This window comes from Xenopus tropicalis, chromosome 3, assembly GCF_000004195.4.
Source record: "Xenopus tropicalis strain Nigerian chromosome 3, UCB_Xtro_10.0, whole genome shotgun sequence".
Lineage (NCBI taxonomy): Eukaryota > Metazoa > Chordata > Amphibia > Anura > Pipidae > Xenopus > Xenopus tropicalis.
This window is the reverse complement of record NC_030679.2, coordinates 5719993-5736133: the sequence shown is the minus strand read 5'-3', so window position 1 is coordinate 5736133 and position 16141 is coordinate 5719993. Positions and strand designations below refer to the sequence as shown.

General features: G+C 47.7%; 1 protein-coding gene across 2 annotated transcripts in view; it reads right to left on the bottom strand.

The window, feature by feature from the left end:
• Positions 1 to 4393, bottom strand: part of agk (acylglycerol kinase) — a 29832-nt gene extending 25439 nt beyond the window's left edge. Inside the window, exons 1-2 of one of the 2 annotated variants that reach the window (XM_031897499.1) lie at positions 4288 to 4393; positions 2789 to 2924 (exon numbers count right to left, since the gene is read on the bottom strand). In XM_031897499.1, the coding sequence (XP_031753359.1) occupies positions 2789 to 2898 (110 nt within the window). In that variant the 5' untranslated portion in view covers positions 2899 to 2924; positions 4288 to 4393. 2 annotated transcript variants of the gene reach the window in all.
• Positions 4394 to 16141: the final 11748 nt, after the last annotated feature.

The window sequence follows — 16141 nt, the reverse complement described above, 5'->3', positions numbered from 1 at the left end:
GGCACACAATAAGCTTTTTGCCCAGACTGTTCATTTCCCGTATGCTGAAATAATCTCTAAAGGCTCAGTTTGATTAGATTTATCATTCTCTTCTCTCAAAGTCCGCTGGATAAATCACAACAGGATGTATTTTTTCCACTCTGCTGAAAAAAACCTGAATGTTTCCCTACAGAGATCTAATGACTGTGATGGGCCCTTGGGGGCTTCCATCATTGCACCATCCCTTCGCATCATTACCTACAAAAGTGCTGCAATCGCATAGAAATTAACAACAACAAAATATTATTCAGTTTCACTATACCTCTCTGCAATGAATATACAGTTATTATATATACAAGTATGGGATTCATTATTCAGAAAACTCTAAATGTGGTATATTGTGCTATCTCTCTGTACAGGCTATGAGCAAACTTAGGGGGCTGTTCCTGCTGAATTGTGCTTAGTACTGGGGTATCCCTATGTGCCATAGTTTTATGGTATCTCTCTGTACATGCTATGAGCAAACTTAGGGGGCTGTTCCTGCTGAATTGTGCTTAGTACAGGGGAATCCCTATGTGCCATAGTTTTATGGTATCTCTCTGTACAGGCTATGAGCAAACTTAGGGGGCTGTTCCTGCTGAATTGTGCTTAGTACAGGGGAATCCCTATGTGCCATAGTTTTATGGTATCTCTCTGTACAGGCTATGGGCAAACTTAGGGGGCTGTTCCTGCTGAATTGTGCTTAGTACTGGGGTATCCCTATGTGCCATAGTTTTATGGTATCTCTCTGTACAGGCTATGAGCAAACTTAGGGGGCTGTTCCTGCTGAATTGTGCTTAGTACAGGGGAATCCCTATGTGCCATAGTTTTATGGTATCTCACTGTACAGGCTATGAGCAAACTTAGGGGGCTGTTCCTGCTGAATTGTGCTTAGTACTGGGGTATCCCTATGTGCCATAGTTTTATGGTATCTCTCTGTACAGGCTATGAGCAAACTTAGGGGGCTGTTCCTGCTGAATTGTGCTTAGTACAGGGGAATCCCTATGTGCCATAGTTTTATGGTATCTCACTGTACAGGCTATGAGCAAACTTAGGGGGCTGTTCCTGCTGAATTGTGCTTAGTACTGGGGTATCCCTATGTGCCATAGTTTTATGGTATCTCTCTGTACAGGCTATGAGCAAACTTAGGGGGCTGTTCCTGCTGAATTGTGCTTAGTACAGGGGAATCCCTATGTGCCATAGTTTTATGGTATCTCACTGTACAGGCTATGAGCAAACTTAGGGGGCTGTTCCTGCTGAATTGTGCTTAGTACTGGGGTATCCCTATGTGCCATAGTTTTATGGTATCTCTCTGTACAGGCTATGAGCAAACTTAGGGGGCTGTTCCTGCTGAATTGTGCTTAGTACAGGGGAATCCCTATGTGCCATAGTTTTATGGTATCTCACTGTACAGGCTATGAGCAAACTTAGGGGGCTGTTCCTGCTGAATTGTGCTTAGTACTGGGGTATCCCTATGTGCCATAGTTTTATGGTATCTCTCTGTACAGGCTATGAGCAAACTTAGGGGGCTGATCCTGCTGAATTGTGCTTAGTACAGTGGAATCCCTATGTGCCATAGTTTTATGGTATCTCTCTGTACATGCTATGAGCAAACTTAGGGGGCTGTTCCTGCTGAATTGTGCTTAGTACAGGGGAATCCCTATGTGCCATAGTTTTATGGTATCTCTCTGTACAGGCTATGGGCAAACTTAGGGGGCTGTTCCTGCTGAATTGTGCTTAGTACAGGGGAATCCCTATGTGCCATAGTTTTATGGTATCTCTCTGTACAGGCTATGGGCAAACTTAGGGGGCAAAGAGGTTCTTGTGCCCAGTTAACTAAAAACCAGAAATGAAACACAAAGGAAGTTGGCAGAAGAAAGAAACAGAATATTGTTTACCTTAGACAGTACAGTATGGGGGTACAGCTTATTGTGTGCCCAGAACATTCCTTCTCTGTATATTTGTATTTATACATATGGGTAGGGGGTGCCATAGTGTTTCCCTTAGACAGTACAGTATGAGGGGTACAGCTTATTGTGTGCCCAGAACATTCCTTCTCTGTATATTTGTATTTATACATATGGGTAGGGGGTGCCATAGTGTTTCCCTTAGACAGTACAGTATGGGGGTACAGCTTATTGTGTGCCCAGAACATTCCTTCTCTGTATATTTGTATTTATACATATGGGTAGGGGGTGCCATAGTGTTTCCCTTAGACAGTACAGTATGAGGGGTACAGCTTATTGTGTGCCCAGAACATTCCCTCTCTGTATATTTGTATTTATACATATGGGTAGGGGGTGCCATAGTGTTTCCCTTAGACAGTACAGTATGGGGGTACAGCTTATTGTGTGCCCAGAACATTCCTTCTCTGTATATTTGTATTTATACATATGGGTAGGAGGTGCCATAGTGTTTCCCTTAGACAGTACAGTATGGGGGTACAGCTTATTGTGTGCCCAGAACATTCCTTCACAGTATATTTGTATTTATACATATGGGTAGGAGGTGCCATAGTGTTTCCCTTAGACAGTACAGTATGGGGGTACAGCTTATTGTGTGCCCAGAACATTCCTTCTCTGTATATCTGTATTTATACATATGGGTAGGAGGTGCCATAGTGTTTCCCTTGGACAGTATAGTCCCCCTCTAATATACTATTATATTGGCTACAATCTGGTAAATTTCATAAAACAATTAATTGTTTAACTCACTTAATCGGAACCCTGCTCCCATTCCATTACCACAGTCCAATAGAGGAAATACTTACCAGTGTTTGCCATACATCCAATGGCTTCCATAAGCCAACAAACAAAATCCCACAGTGCTTTTCTTCCAGTGGTTCCGTAGAGTCTTAAAGATCCGTACCACCCTCGCCATTGTTGGAGCCCGACCTTAGCAGAAATCTGTTGAGAAATAAGAACAGAAATAAAGTCAGATAACACTGATATGTGATGAACCCCCTACTGTAAATGATAAGGATATTAGCAGTCACTGAGGGGTTCTGTGCCCCCCATATAAAGGCACAAGGCTGCAGGCTGAGTTATACAGGGAACTCTGAGTATCACTCATGTATTATAAGGGATAATGTACCCCCTACTGTAAATGATAAGGATATTAGCAGTCACTGAGGGGTTCTGTGCCCCCCATATAAAGGCACAAGGCTGCAGGCTGAGTTATACAGGGAACTCTGAGTATCACTCATGTGTTATAAGGGATAATGTACCCCCTACTGTAAATGATAAGGATATTAGCAGTCACTGAGGGGTTCTGTGCCCATATAAAGGCACAAGGCTGCAGGCTGAGTTATACAGGGAACTCTGAGTATCACTCATGTATTATAAGGGATAATGTACCCCCTACTGTAAATGATAAGGATATTATCAGTCACTGAGGGGTTCTGTGCCCCCCATATAAAGGCACAAGGCTGCAAGCTGAGTTATACAGGGAACTCTGAGTATCACTCATGTATTATAAGGGATAATGTACCCCCTACTGTAAATGATAAGGATATTAGCAGTCACTGAGGGGTTCTGTGCCCATATAAAGGCACAAGGCTGCAGGCTGAGTTATACAGGGAACTCTGAGTATCACTCATGTATTATAAGGGATAATGTACCCCCTACTGTAAATGATAAGGATATTACCAGTCACTGAGGGGTTCTGTGCCCCCCATATAAAGGCACAAGGCTGCAGGCTGAGTTATACAGGGAACTCTGAGTATCACTCATGTATTATAAGGGATAATGTACCCCCTACTGTAAATGATAAGGATATTAGCAGTCACTGAGGGGTTCTGTGCCCCCCATATAAAGGCACAAGGCTGCAGGCTGAGTTATACAGGGAACTCTGAGTATCACTCATGTATTATAAGGGATAATGTACCCCCTACTGTAAATGATAAGGATATTAGCAGTCACTGAGGGGTTCTGTGCCCATATAAAGGCACAAGGCTGCAGGCTGAGTTATACAGGGAACTCTGAGTATCACTCATGTATTATAAGGGGTAATGTACCCCCTACTGTAAGTTATAAGGATAAGGGTATGGGCCCTTTGCAGTTTTAGGTGTCCATGTAATGCTAGGATCCCTAAGCAATTACCCCCTGTGCCTTATTCTATCCCACATTCCCTCACTTACCCTGCCCGCCTCCTACCCCACAGCCCCGCTACACTCCCCCCATGCCCACCTGTATCCTGCCGCTCTGCCCCCCTATGGCCGCACGGTGATTCTCCTCTCTGCCCCCTGCGCTCACACACTCTCTCACTCACATTGACATTCAGTGCAGCAGATAACGTGTCCGGCCGGAAACCAGCACCCACCCTGCAGAGTTCCGCAGTCACACAAGCGCAGCGGCAGGCAGCTGTCAGGATGGGAGGAGGCTATGCCATCATGTGACCTCTGGAACGCCCCTCCAACTTTCAGCCGCTGTTGCCGCAGTAACAAGCGTAGAGTTGCGCAAATTACGCAGTTAGCAAGAGCGACGCCATTTTGTTCCCCACCAACATGTCACCTTGGCGTGTAGTGCCAGTTACTTACACTAAACTCAGGTAAATCAATCATAATGCATTGGGCTGGTGACGGGGAAGACCTTTAGAAGTACTCCTAGCAGTGTAATGTAATTATTTATATTCTTAAACAGTTTGCAGTTGGTCTTCTATTTCTTTCCAAGTTGAAGGGATTGTTCACTTTGGAGTTAACTTTTGGTGTGATGTAGTGACTGACAGGGTGGGACTGCCCAGGTGCCCCTGCACCCCCCAATGTCCCTCCCCCCGCAGAGGCCCCCAATGTCCCTCCCCCCGCAGAGGCCCCAATTTCCCTCCCCCCGCAGAGGCCCCCAATGTCCCTCCCCCCGCAGAGGCCCCCAATGTCCCTCCCCCCGCAGAGGCCCCCAATGTCCCCTCCCCCCGCAGAGGCCCCCAATGTCCCTCCCCCCGCAGAGGCCCCCAATGTCCCTCCCCCGCAGAGGCCCCCAATTTCCCTCCCCCCCCCGCAAAGGCCCCCAATGTCCCTCCCCCCGCAGAGGCCCCCAATGCCCCTCCCCCCGCAGAGGCCCCAATGTCCCTCCCCCGCAGAGGCCCCCAATTTCCCTCCCCCCGCAGAGGCCCCCAATGTCCCTCCCCCCGCAGAGGCCCCCAATGTCCCTCCCCCCGCAGAGGCCCCCAATTTCCCTCCCCCCCCCGCAAAGGCCCCCAATGTCCCTCCCCCCGCAGAGGCCCCCAATTTCCCTCCCCCCCCGCAAAGGCCCCCAATGCCCCTCCCCCCGCAGAGGCCCCCAATTTCCCTCCCCCCGCAGAGGCCCCCAATGTCCCTCCCCCCGCAGAGGCCCCCAATTTCCCTCCCCCCGCAGAGGCCCCCAATGTCCCTCCCCCCGCAGAGGCCCCCAATGTCCCTCCCCCCGCAGAGGCCCCCAATTTCCCTCCCCCCCCCGCAAAGGCCCCCAATGTCCCTCCCCCCGCAGAGGCCCCCAATTTCCCCTCCCCCCCCGCAAAGGCCCCCAATACCCCTCCCCCCGCAGAGGCCCCCAATGTCCCTCCCCCCGCAGAGGCCCCCAATGCCCCTCCCCCCGCAGAGGCCCCCAATGTCCCTCCCCCCGCAGAGGCCCCCAATGCCCCTCCCCCCGCAGAGGCCCCAATGCCCCTCCCACCGCAGAGGCCCCCAATGTCCCTCCCCCGCAGAGGCCCCCAATGCCCCTCCCCCCGCAGAGGCCCCCAATGTCCCTCCCCCCGCAGAGGCCCCCAATGTCCCTCCCCCCGCAGAGGCCCCCAATGTCCCTCCCCCCGCAGAGGCCCCCAATGCCCCTCCCCCCGCAAAGGCCCCCAATGTCCCTCCCCCCCGCAGAGGCCCCCAATGTCCCTCCCCCCGCAGAGGCCCCCAATGTCCCTCCCCCCGCAAAGGCCCCCAATGTCCCTCCCCCTGCAAGGCCCCAATGTCCCCCCCCGCAGAGGCCCCCATGCCCTCCCCTCAAAGGCCCCCAATGTCCCTCCCCCCGCAGAGGCCCCCAATGTCCCTCCCACCGCAGAGGCCCCCAATGTCCCTCCCACCGCAGAGGCCCCCAATGCCCCTCCCCCCGCAAAGGCCCCCAACACCCTCTGACACCCTCCCACAAGCGAGACGGCGGATCGTACCACGCCGGGATTTTTCCCGGCACCCTGGTGGCCCGTTCCGACACTGGATATTCTGAGACAATTTGCAATTGGTCTTCATTTTTTCTTATCTGTAGTTTTTAGTTATTTCAATTTTTATTCAGCAGCTCTCTAGTTTGGAGTTTCAGCGTCTAGTTGGTTGCTAGGGTCCGAATGACCTTAGTGACCAGGGAGCAGTTTGAATGAGAGGCTGGTAAATAAGGTCGGACTGGGACACCGCGAAAAAACCCAGTGGGCCCCGGCAGCCCAGACCCGATCCTTGCCGGCGTTCCCCCTGCTGACTATTCCTCCACCGAAGGGGGGTTAAACTTATGTGTGCTCAGGGGAGGATGGGGGGGTTAGGGAGGTTCGGTGGGGGGGGGTGCAGGGGACGTAGCTGGCCCCTGGGGCCCCTTGCCTTCTTCTTCTAACTCTTTGCAATTTTTTTTATTCTCTGCGCTGCAGATTCTGACTCCTGAAAAAATTTAAAGGCAAATGGCGAACCCTGATGGGGACGGACCTCTGCTGCACTGTTTCAAGAGTTAAAATGAGGAAACAGAGAGGGATAAACAAATACAGGTGTGGACCTGTTATCCAGAATTACCCCCAATAAGGGGTAATTATATCTTAGTTGGGATCAAGTACAGGTACTGTTTTATTATTACAGAGAAAAGGGAAACATTTAACCATTAAATAAACCCAATAGGGCTGTTCTGCCCCAATAAGGGGTAATTATATCTTAGTTGGGATCAAGTACAGGTACTGTTTTATTATTACAGAGAAAAGGGAATCATTTAACCATTAAATAAACCCAATAGGGCTGTTCTGCCCCAATAAGGGGTAATTATATCTTAGTTGGAATCAAGTACAGGTACTGTTTTATTATTACAGAGAAAAGGGAATCATTTAACCATTAAATAAACCCAATAGGGCTGTTCTGCCCCCAATAAGGGGTAATTATATCTTAGTTGGAATCAAGTACAGGTACTGTTTTATTATTACAGAGAAAAGGGAATCATTTAACCATGAAATAAACCCAATAGGGCTGTTCTGCCTCCAATAAGGGGTAATTATATCTTAGTTGGAATCAAGTACAGGTACTGTTTTATTATTACAGAGAAAAGGGAATCATTTAACCATTAAATAAACCCAATAGGGCTGTTCTGCCCCAATAAGGGGTAATTATATCTTCGTTGGGATCAAGTACAGGTACTGTTTTATTATTACAGAGAAAAGGGAATCATTTAACCATTAAATAAACCCAATAGGGCTGTTCTGCCCCAATAAGGGGTAATTATATCTTAGTTGGGATCAAGTACAGGTACTGTTTTATTATTACAGAGAAAAGGGAATCATTTAACCATGAAATAAACCCAATAGGGCTGTTCTGCCCCAATAAGGGGTAATTATATCTTAGTTGGGATCAAGTACAGGTACTGTTTTATTATTACAGAGAAAAGGGAATCATTTAACCATTAAATAAACCCAATAGGGCTGTTCTGCCCCAATAAGGGGTAATTATATCTTCGTTGGGATCAAGTACAGGTACTGTTTTATTATTACAGAGAAAAGGGAATCATTTAACCATTAAATAAACCCAATAGGGCTGTTCTGCCCCAATAAGGGGTAATTATATCTTAGTTGGGATCAAGTACAGGTACTGTTTTATTATTACAGAGAAAAGGGAATCATTTAACCATGAAATAAACCCAATTGGGCTGTTCTGCCCCAATAAGGGGTAATTATATCTTAGTTGGGATCAAGTACAGGTACTGTTTTATTATTACAGAGAAAAGGGAATCATTTAACCATTAAATAAACCCAATAGGGCTGTTCTGCCCCAATAAGGGGTAATTATATCTTAGTTGGGATCAAGTACAGGTACTGTTTTATTATTACAGAGAAAAGGGAATCATTTAACCATTAAATAAACCCAATAGGGCTGTTCTGCCCCCAATAAGGGGTAATTATATCTTAGTTGGGATCAAGTACAGGTACTGTTTTATTATTACAGAGAAAAGGGAATCATTTAACCATGAAATAAACCCAATAGGGCTGTTCTGCCCCAATAAGGGGTAATTATATCTTAGTTGGGATCAAGTACAGGTACTGTTTTATTATTACAGAGAAAAGGGAATCATTTAACCATGAAATAAACCCAATAGGACTGTTCTGCCCCAATAAGGGGTAATTATATCTTAGTTGGGATCAAGTACAGGTACTGTTTTATTATTACAGAGAAAAGGGAATCATTTAACCATGAAATAAACCCAATAGGGCTGTTCTGCCCCAATAAGGGGTAATTATATCTTAGTTGGAATCAAGTACAGGTACTGTTTTATTATTACAGAGAAAAGGGAATCATTTAACCATTAAATAAACCCAATAGGACTGTTCTGCCCCCAATAAGGGGTAATTATATCTTAGTTGGGATCAAGTACAGGTACTGTTTTATTACTACAGAGAAAAAGGAAATCAGTTTTAAAATTCTGAATTATTTGATTAAAATGGAGTCTATGGAAGACGGGCTTTCCGTAATTTTGACCTTTCTGGATAACAGGTTTCCGGATAAGGGATCCCATACCTGTAATGCTTTCTATACACATAGTGCACGTTTAAGTGTGATTTATAAGGGAAAGTTGTTTAGAATTACAGTTTTGGGTGCAGTTTCCCTTTAATGCATGGTCTTTGCTTCTCTGTAAGTGTCCGAGCTTGGTTCTGTAGCGAGTCGGAACTGGCCGCACACACACAGAACAGAGCTGGCATTATATGGGCAATGAGTATAGCTGACAGCCACTTAACCCCATAGCCCTATTGGATTTATAGCTCAAGCGCTTTCTGCGGTTTCGCCAGGGGAAATGTCAAGGGACTCGGTGCAAGGACCGCCCCCGGGGAGCGAGCGCAGGAATAAAACGTAGGATGCGGCGTTTTGTTTGTGTTAGTGTCGGGCTAAATTATACTCAATTAGCGCAGCCATAATAGCTGCAAGATATTCCTTAGAATTTATTAGCGCTCCAGTAAATCATTGCAGGGCCACTGGCCGCGACGGCTTTCGTTATGGGTGGGGGAAAATGAATTTAAATGAATGTATTCCCTGGCCGCCGCTTACTGTGCTTTATCTCATTACATATTTCAAAGCACATTGGCCTCTTCTGAGGGGTTTCTTCTTATTTTTTTTTTTGTCTTGGCACAAGTACAATAACCTAGCAGCGTATTCACACCCGGGAATTAATAACATATGCAAAGACATTCTGTTAAAGGGGACGTTTATACAGTATCTGTCTATCCCTTTTTTGTATCTGGCTCTGACTCCTGAAATAATGTAGCAAGAGACTAACTGACCTGGAGGAGAACTCGCTTCTGCTACATTGAGTCAAGAGTCAGAAGTAGAGAACAGAAAGGGCCAAACAGACAATGCTTTCAACAGCAATTACATATACACATAACTGAGAATAAGGAATGAATGGATATTGGGAAGTTATATCAGGAGTCAGAACCAGCAGTGCAGAGAAGGGAAAGGGACAGACACAGTGACAGTTACACATAACTATAAACCCAGTGAGAATGAGGAATGAATGGGTATTGGGGAGTTGTATCAGGAGTCAGAACCAGCAGTGCAGGGAAGGGAAAGGGACAGACACAGTGACAGTTACACATAACTATAAACCCAGTGAGAATGAGGAATGAATGGATATTGGGGAGTTGTATCAGGAGTCAGAACCAGCAGTGCAGGGAAGGGAAAGGGACAGGCACAGTGACAGTTACACATAACTATAAACCCAGTGAGAATGAGGAATGAATGGATATTGGGGAGTTGTATCAGGAGTCAGAACCAGCAGTGCAGAGAAGGGAAAGGGACAGACACAGTGACAGTTACACATAACTATAAACCCAGTGAGAATGAGGGATGAATGGATATTGGGGAGTTGTATCAGGAGTCAGAACCAGCAGTGCAGGGAAGGGAAAGGGACAGACACAGTGACAGTTACACATAACTATAAACCCAGTGAGAATGAGGAATGAATGGGTATTGGGGAGTTGTATCAGGAGTCAGAACCAGCAGTGCAGGGAAGGGAAAGGGACAGACACAGTGACAGTTACACATAACTATAAACCCAGTGAGAATGAGGGATGAATGGATATTGGGGAGTTGTATCAGGAGTCAGAACCAGCAGTGCAGGGAAGGGAAAGGGACAGACACAGTGACAGTTACACATAACTATAAACCCAGTGAGAATGAGGAATGAATGGGTATTGGGGAGTTGTATCAGGAGTCAGAACCAGCAGTGCAGGGAAGGGAAAGGGACAGACACAGTGACAGTTACACATAACTATAAACCCAGTGAGAATGAGGGATGAATGGATATTGGGGAGTTGTATCAGGAGTCAGAACCAGCAGTGCAGGGAAGGGAAAGGGACAGACACAGTGACAGTTACACATAACTATAAACCCAGTGAGAATGAGGAATGAATGGGTATTGGGGAGTTGTATCAGGAGTCAGAACCAGCAGTGCAGGGAAGGGAAAGGGACAGACACAGTGACAGTTACACAAAACTATAAACCCAGTGAGAATGAGGAATGAATTAATGCATTATATCTGTACTGTCCAACCTGCAGCAGCTAAATAAAGGCGGTGGGTGGATGCTGGGAGTTGTAGTCCAATAACAGAGAGCTGCAGGTTGGATTAGACAAGGTATTTATCCCCTTCCCCCAGCACCAACAGAAGATCCCTGCCTCCATCCTCTTGTGTCTCCGCTGCAGGGAAATGCATATTTATTAACATTAATGCACATTTATGATTGTCGTTTTTTTTCCAAAAAGCAATTTTATGGGTTCTGCCGGCGGGAACCCGACAGATTATTGCACAGTTTCACTTCACTCCGCTCGTTCTGCCTCCTAAACTACAGGAAATACGGCCCAGGCCTAAATTCTGCATCTTATAAATGTCTATTTAATTGCTTGAATCCCTGCCATAAAGCAAGATAGAACTGCTGTTCCTCCAAAAGGGAAATCAAGTGGCCAGTTCTCCCATGCTCAGCCTATTTAGCCCGCTGCACAAACCGCTAGGTGGTCAAGCCTTTAATAAATATCTTTAGTGTTTGTAGCACTTCCTGCTTGTGGGCTGGATCCCGTCCCCTGCTCTGAGCTTGGTCTCGTCGTAATGCTCTGATTGGCTACAAGTTGGTTTAGTTCTAATCCTGTGGCTACAAATTGGCCAGTTGTAAGCATATCAGTTGGGTAACCCCCTGTGTGTGTAGGCCACAACTCATTGCTTTAGGTGCACATATGTCTCCCAGTGGGTGCTGCTCTGTTTATTTCAGGCTGAGCCTATTATGGCTTTGTCTCCCCACACGGAATGCACTCGATTTTCTGTCTTCATACCGACATGTACTCTCTGCATTAGCTTACGTCTCTCTCTCTCTCTTACTTTCTCTTTCCCTCTCTCCATCTCCCTTTCTCTCCCTCACTCTGTTTCTCTCTTACTTTCCCTCTCTCTCTCTTTCACTCTCTCTCTCACTCTCTCTCTCTCTCTCTCTCTCTCCCTCACTCTCTTCCCCTCTTACTTTCTCTTTCCCTCTCTCCCTCACTCTCTTTCTCTTACTTTCTCTTTCCCTCTTACTTTCTCTCTCTCTTTCCCTCTTACTTTCTCTCTCTCTTTCTCTCTTACTTTCTCTTTCCCTCTCTCCCTCACTCTCTTTCTCTTACTTTCTCTTTCCCTCTTACTTTCTCTTTCTCTCTCTCTTTCTCTCTTACTTTCTCTTTCCCTCTCTCCCTCACTCTCTTTCTCTCTTACTTTCTCTTTCCCTCTCTCTTTCTCTCTTTCCCTCTCTCTTTCTCTCTTTCCCTCTCTCTTTCTCTCTTCCCCTCTCTGTTTCTCTCTTCCCCTCATACTTTCTCTTTCTCTCTCTCTTTCTCTCTTACTTTCTCTCTTACTTTCTCTTTCCCTCTCTCTTCCTCTCTTCCCCTCTCTCTTTCTCTCTTCCCCTCTCTGTTTCTCTCTTCCCCTCATACTTTCTCTTTCTCTCTCTCTTTCTCTCTTACTTTCTCTCTTACTTTCTCTTTCCCTCTCTCCCTCACTCTCTTTCTCTCTTACTTTCTCTTTCCCTCTCTCTTTCTCTCTTTCCCTCTCTCTTTCTCTCTTTCCCTCTCTCTTTCTCTCTTCCCCTCTCTGTTTCTCTCTTCCCCTCATACTTTCTCTTTCTCTCTCTCTTTCTCTCTTACTTTCTCTCTTACTTTCTCTTTCCCTCTCTCTTCCTCTCTTCCCCTCTCTCTTTCTCTCTTCCCCTCTTACTTTCTCTTTCTCTCTCTCTTTCTCTCTTACTTTCTCTTTCCCTCTCTCTTTCTCTCTTCCCCTCTCTCTTTCTCTCTTCCCCTCTTACTTTCTCTCTCTCTTTCTCTTGTTCTCTCTTACTTTCTCTTTCCCTCTCTCTTTCTCTCTTCCCCTCTCTCTTTCTCTCTTCCCCTCTTACTTTCTCTCTCTCTTTCTCTTGTTCTCTCTTACTTTCTCTTTCCCTCTCTCTTTCTCAAATCAAATTAAATCAAATGAGCTTTATTGGCAGGACCAAATACGTTTAGCATTGCCAAAGCAGGTATAGGGTGTAATGGGTGGGGTTAGGGGGTCAGTATATGGGAATAGGGGGGGTTTAAGGGGTGGGGTTAGGGGGTCAGTATATGGGGACAGGGGAAAGTCCTGTCTCTCTCAGTCTATGACAGTCAGTTATGTATTGTGCTGCCATTGTTGCTGTCAGTGCCTCTTCTCCCAGTAGGATGCGGAGTTTTCTCTTTTCTTCTATAGATTGGAAGTCTGGGATGTGATGGGAGAGTCTCTGGCAGTGGGTGTCTCTCAGTGCTGAGTATTTGGGTGTCTGGCAGTGGGTGTCTCTCAGTGCTGAGTATTTGGGTCTCTGGCAGTGGGTGTCTCTCAGTGCTGAGTATTTGGGTCTCTGGCAGTGGGTGTCTCTCAGTGCTGAGTATTAGGGTCTCTGGCAGTGGGTGTCTCTCAGTGCTGAGTATTTGGGTCTCTGGCAGTGGGTGTCTCTCAGTGCTGAGTATTTGGGTCTCTGGCAGTGGGTGTCTCTCAGGGCTGAGTATTTGGGTCTCTGGCAGTGGGTGTCTCTCAGGGCTGAGTATTTGGGTCTCTGGCAGTGGGTGTCTCTCAGTGCTGAGTATTTGGGTCTCTGGCAGTGGGTGTCTCAGGGCTGAGTATTTGGGTCTCTGGCAGTGGGTGTCTCTCAGTGCTGAGTATTTGGGTCTCTGGCAGCGGGCGTCTCTCAGTGCTGAGTATTTGGGTCTCTGGCAGTGGGTGTCTCTCAGTGCTGAGTATTTGGGTCTCTGGCAGTGGGTGTCTCTCAGTGCTGAGTATTTGGGTCTCTGGCAGTGGGTGTCTCTCAGTGCTGAGTATTTGGGTCTCTGGCAGTGGGTGTCTCTCAGTGCTGAGTATTAGGGTCTCTGGCAGTGGGTGTCTCTCAGTGCTGAGTATTTGGGTCTCTGGCAGTGGGTGTCTCTCAGTGCTGAGTATTTGGGTCTCTGGCAGTGGGTGTCTCTCAGTGCTGAGTATTTGGGTCTCTGGCAGCGGGCGTCTCTCAGTGCTGAGTATTTGGGTCTCTGGCAGTGGGTGTCTCTCAGTGCTGAGTATTTGGGTCTCTGGCAGTGGGTGTCTCTCAGTGCTGAGTATTTGGGTCTCTGGCAGTGGGTGTCTCAGGGCTGAGTATTTGGGTCTCTGGCAGTGGGTGTCTCTCAGTGCTGAGTATTTGGGTCTCTGGCAGCGGGCGTCTCTCAGTGCTGAGTATTTGGGTCTCTGGCAGTGGGTGTCTCTCAGTGCTGAGTATTTGGGTCTCTGGCAGTGGGTGTCTCAGGGCTGAGTATTTGGGTCTCTGGCAGTGGGTGTCTCTCAGTGCTGAGTATTTGGGTCTCTGGCAGCGGGCGTCTCTCAGTGCTGAGTATTTGGGTCTCTGGCAGTGGGTGTCTCTCAGTGCTGAGTATTTGGGTCTCTGGCAGTGGGTGTCTCTCAGTGCTGAGTATTTGGGTCTCTGGCAGTGGGTGTCTCTCAGTGCTGAGTATTTGGGTCTCTGGCAGTGGGTGTCTCTCAGTGCTGAGTATTAGGGTCTCTGGCAGTGGGTGTCTCTCAGTGCTGAGTATTTGGGTCTCTGGCAGTGGGTGTCTCTCAGTGCTGAGTATTTGGGTCTCTGGCAGTGGGTGTCTCTCAGGGCTGAGTATTTGGGTCTCTGGCAGTGGGTGTCTCTCAGTGCTGAGTATTTGGGTCTCTGGCAGTGGGTGTCTCTCAGTGCTGAGTATTAGGGTCTCTGGCAGTGGGTGTCTCTCAGGGCTGAGTATTTGGGTCTCTGGCAGTGGGTGTCTCTCAGTGCTGAGTATTTGGGTCTCTGGCAGTGGGTGTCTCAGGGCTGAGTATTTGGGTCTCTGGCAGTGGGTGTCTCTCAGTGCTGAGTATTTGGGTCTCTGGCAGCGGGCGTCTCTCAGTGCTGAGTATTTGGGTCTCTGGCAGTGGGTGTCTCTCAGTGCTGAGTATTTGGGTCTCTGGCAGTGGGTGTCTCTCAGTGCTGAGTATTTGGGTCTCTGGCAGTGGGTGTCTCAGGGCTGAGTATTTGGGTCTCTGGCAGTGGGTGTCTCTCAGTGCTGAGTATTTGGGTCTCTGGCAGCGGGCGTCTCTCAGTGCTGAGTATTTGGGTCTCTGGCAGTGGGTGTCTCTCAGTGCTGAGTATTTGGGTCTCTGGCAGTGGGTGTCTCTCAGTGCTGAGTATTTGGGTCTCTGGCAGTGGGTGTCTCTCAGTGCTGAGTATTTGGGTCTCTGGCAGTGGGTGTCTCTCAGTGCTGAGTATTTGGGTCTCTGGCAGTGGGTGTCTCTCAGGGCTGAGTATTTGGGTCTCTGGCAGTGGGTGTCTCTCAGGGCTGAGTATTTGGGTCTCTGGCAGTGGGTGTCTCTCAGGGCTGAGTATTTGGGGCAGTGTAGCAGGAAGTGGGTCTCATCCCCTACTGCCCCCTGGTCACATGACTGGCACAGCCGGCTCTCCCTGGGCCTGTAGGTCTGTCGGTGCCGACCCAGTTCAATCTCCAGGCTGTGGGCACTCAGTCTGTACTGGCTCAGGGTCTGTCTGTCTGTGGGGTTCTGTAGCCTTTCCAGGTATGGGCCCAGTCTGTATTCCCTCCCTAGTGATTGGTAGATCGTAAGCTTCTGGGAGTTTGCTATCTCTTCCCTCCAATCACAGATATATTGCTCTTTTGACTGGTTTGTTGTTTGTGTTACTTGGCCTTTAGTCAGTGGGGCTCGGGGGGACCTGGAGGAGGTGCTTGCAGAATTCCAGATGGAATATTTCTGTTGGGCTAGAGTCCCATTTGGGTCGGTCTGGGTAGGTGATCGGGCCCCTCTCTTTCTCTCCCTCTCTCTCTTCCTCTCCCTCTCTCTCTTTCGCTCTTACTTTCCTATTCCCTCTCTCTTTCTCTCCCCCTCTCTCTTCCTCTCTTTCTTTCTCTCTTACTTTCCTATGCCATCTCTCTTTCTCTCCCTCTCTCTCTTACTCTCTTACTTTCCTATTCCCTCTCTCTCTCTTTCTCTCCCCCTCTCTCTTCCTCTCTTTCTTTCTCTCTTACTTTCCTATGCCATCTCTCTTTCTCTCCCTCTCTCTCTTACTCTCTTACTTTCCTATTCCCTCTCTCTTTCTCTCTTCTTCTCTTACTTTCTCTTTCCCTCTCTCCATCTCCCCCTCTCTCTTTCTCTCCATCTCACCTTCTCTCTTTCTCTCCATCTTCCCCTCTCTCTTTCTCTCCATCTCCCCCTCTCTCTCTTTCTCTCCCTCTCCCTCTTCCCCTCTTACTTTCCTATTCCCTCTTTTCCTCTCTTTCTCTCCCTCTCTCTCTTTCTCTCCCTCTCTCTTTTCCTATCTTCCCTCTCCCTCTCTCTCTCTCTCTCTCTAATTTCCAATTTTAGAACACATGACACAGAACATGCAAATTGGCCAAATTAGTTACATGTATGTGTATTAG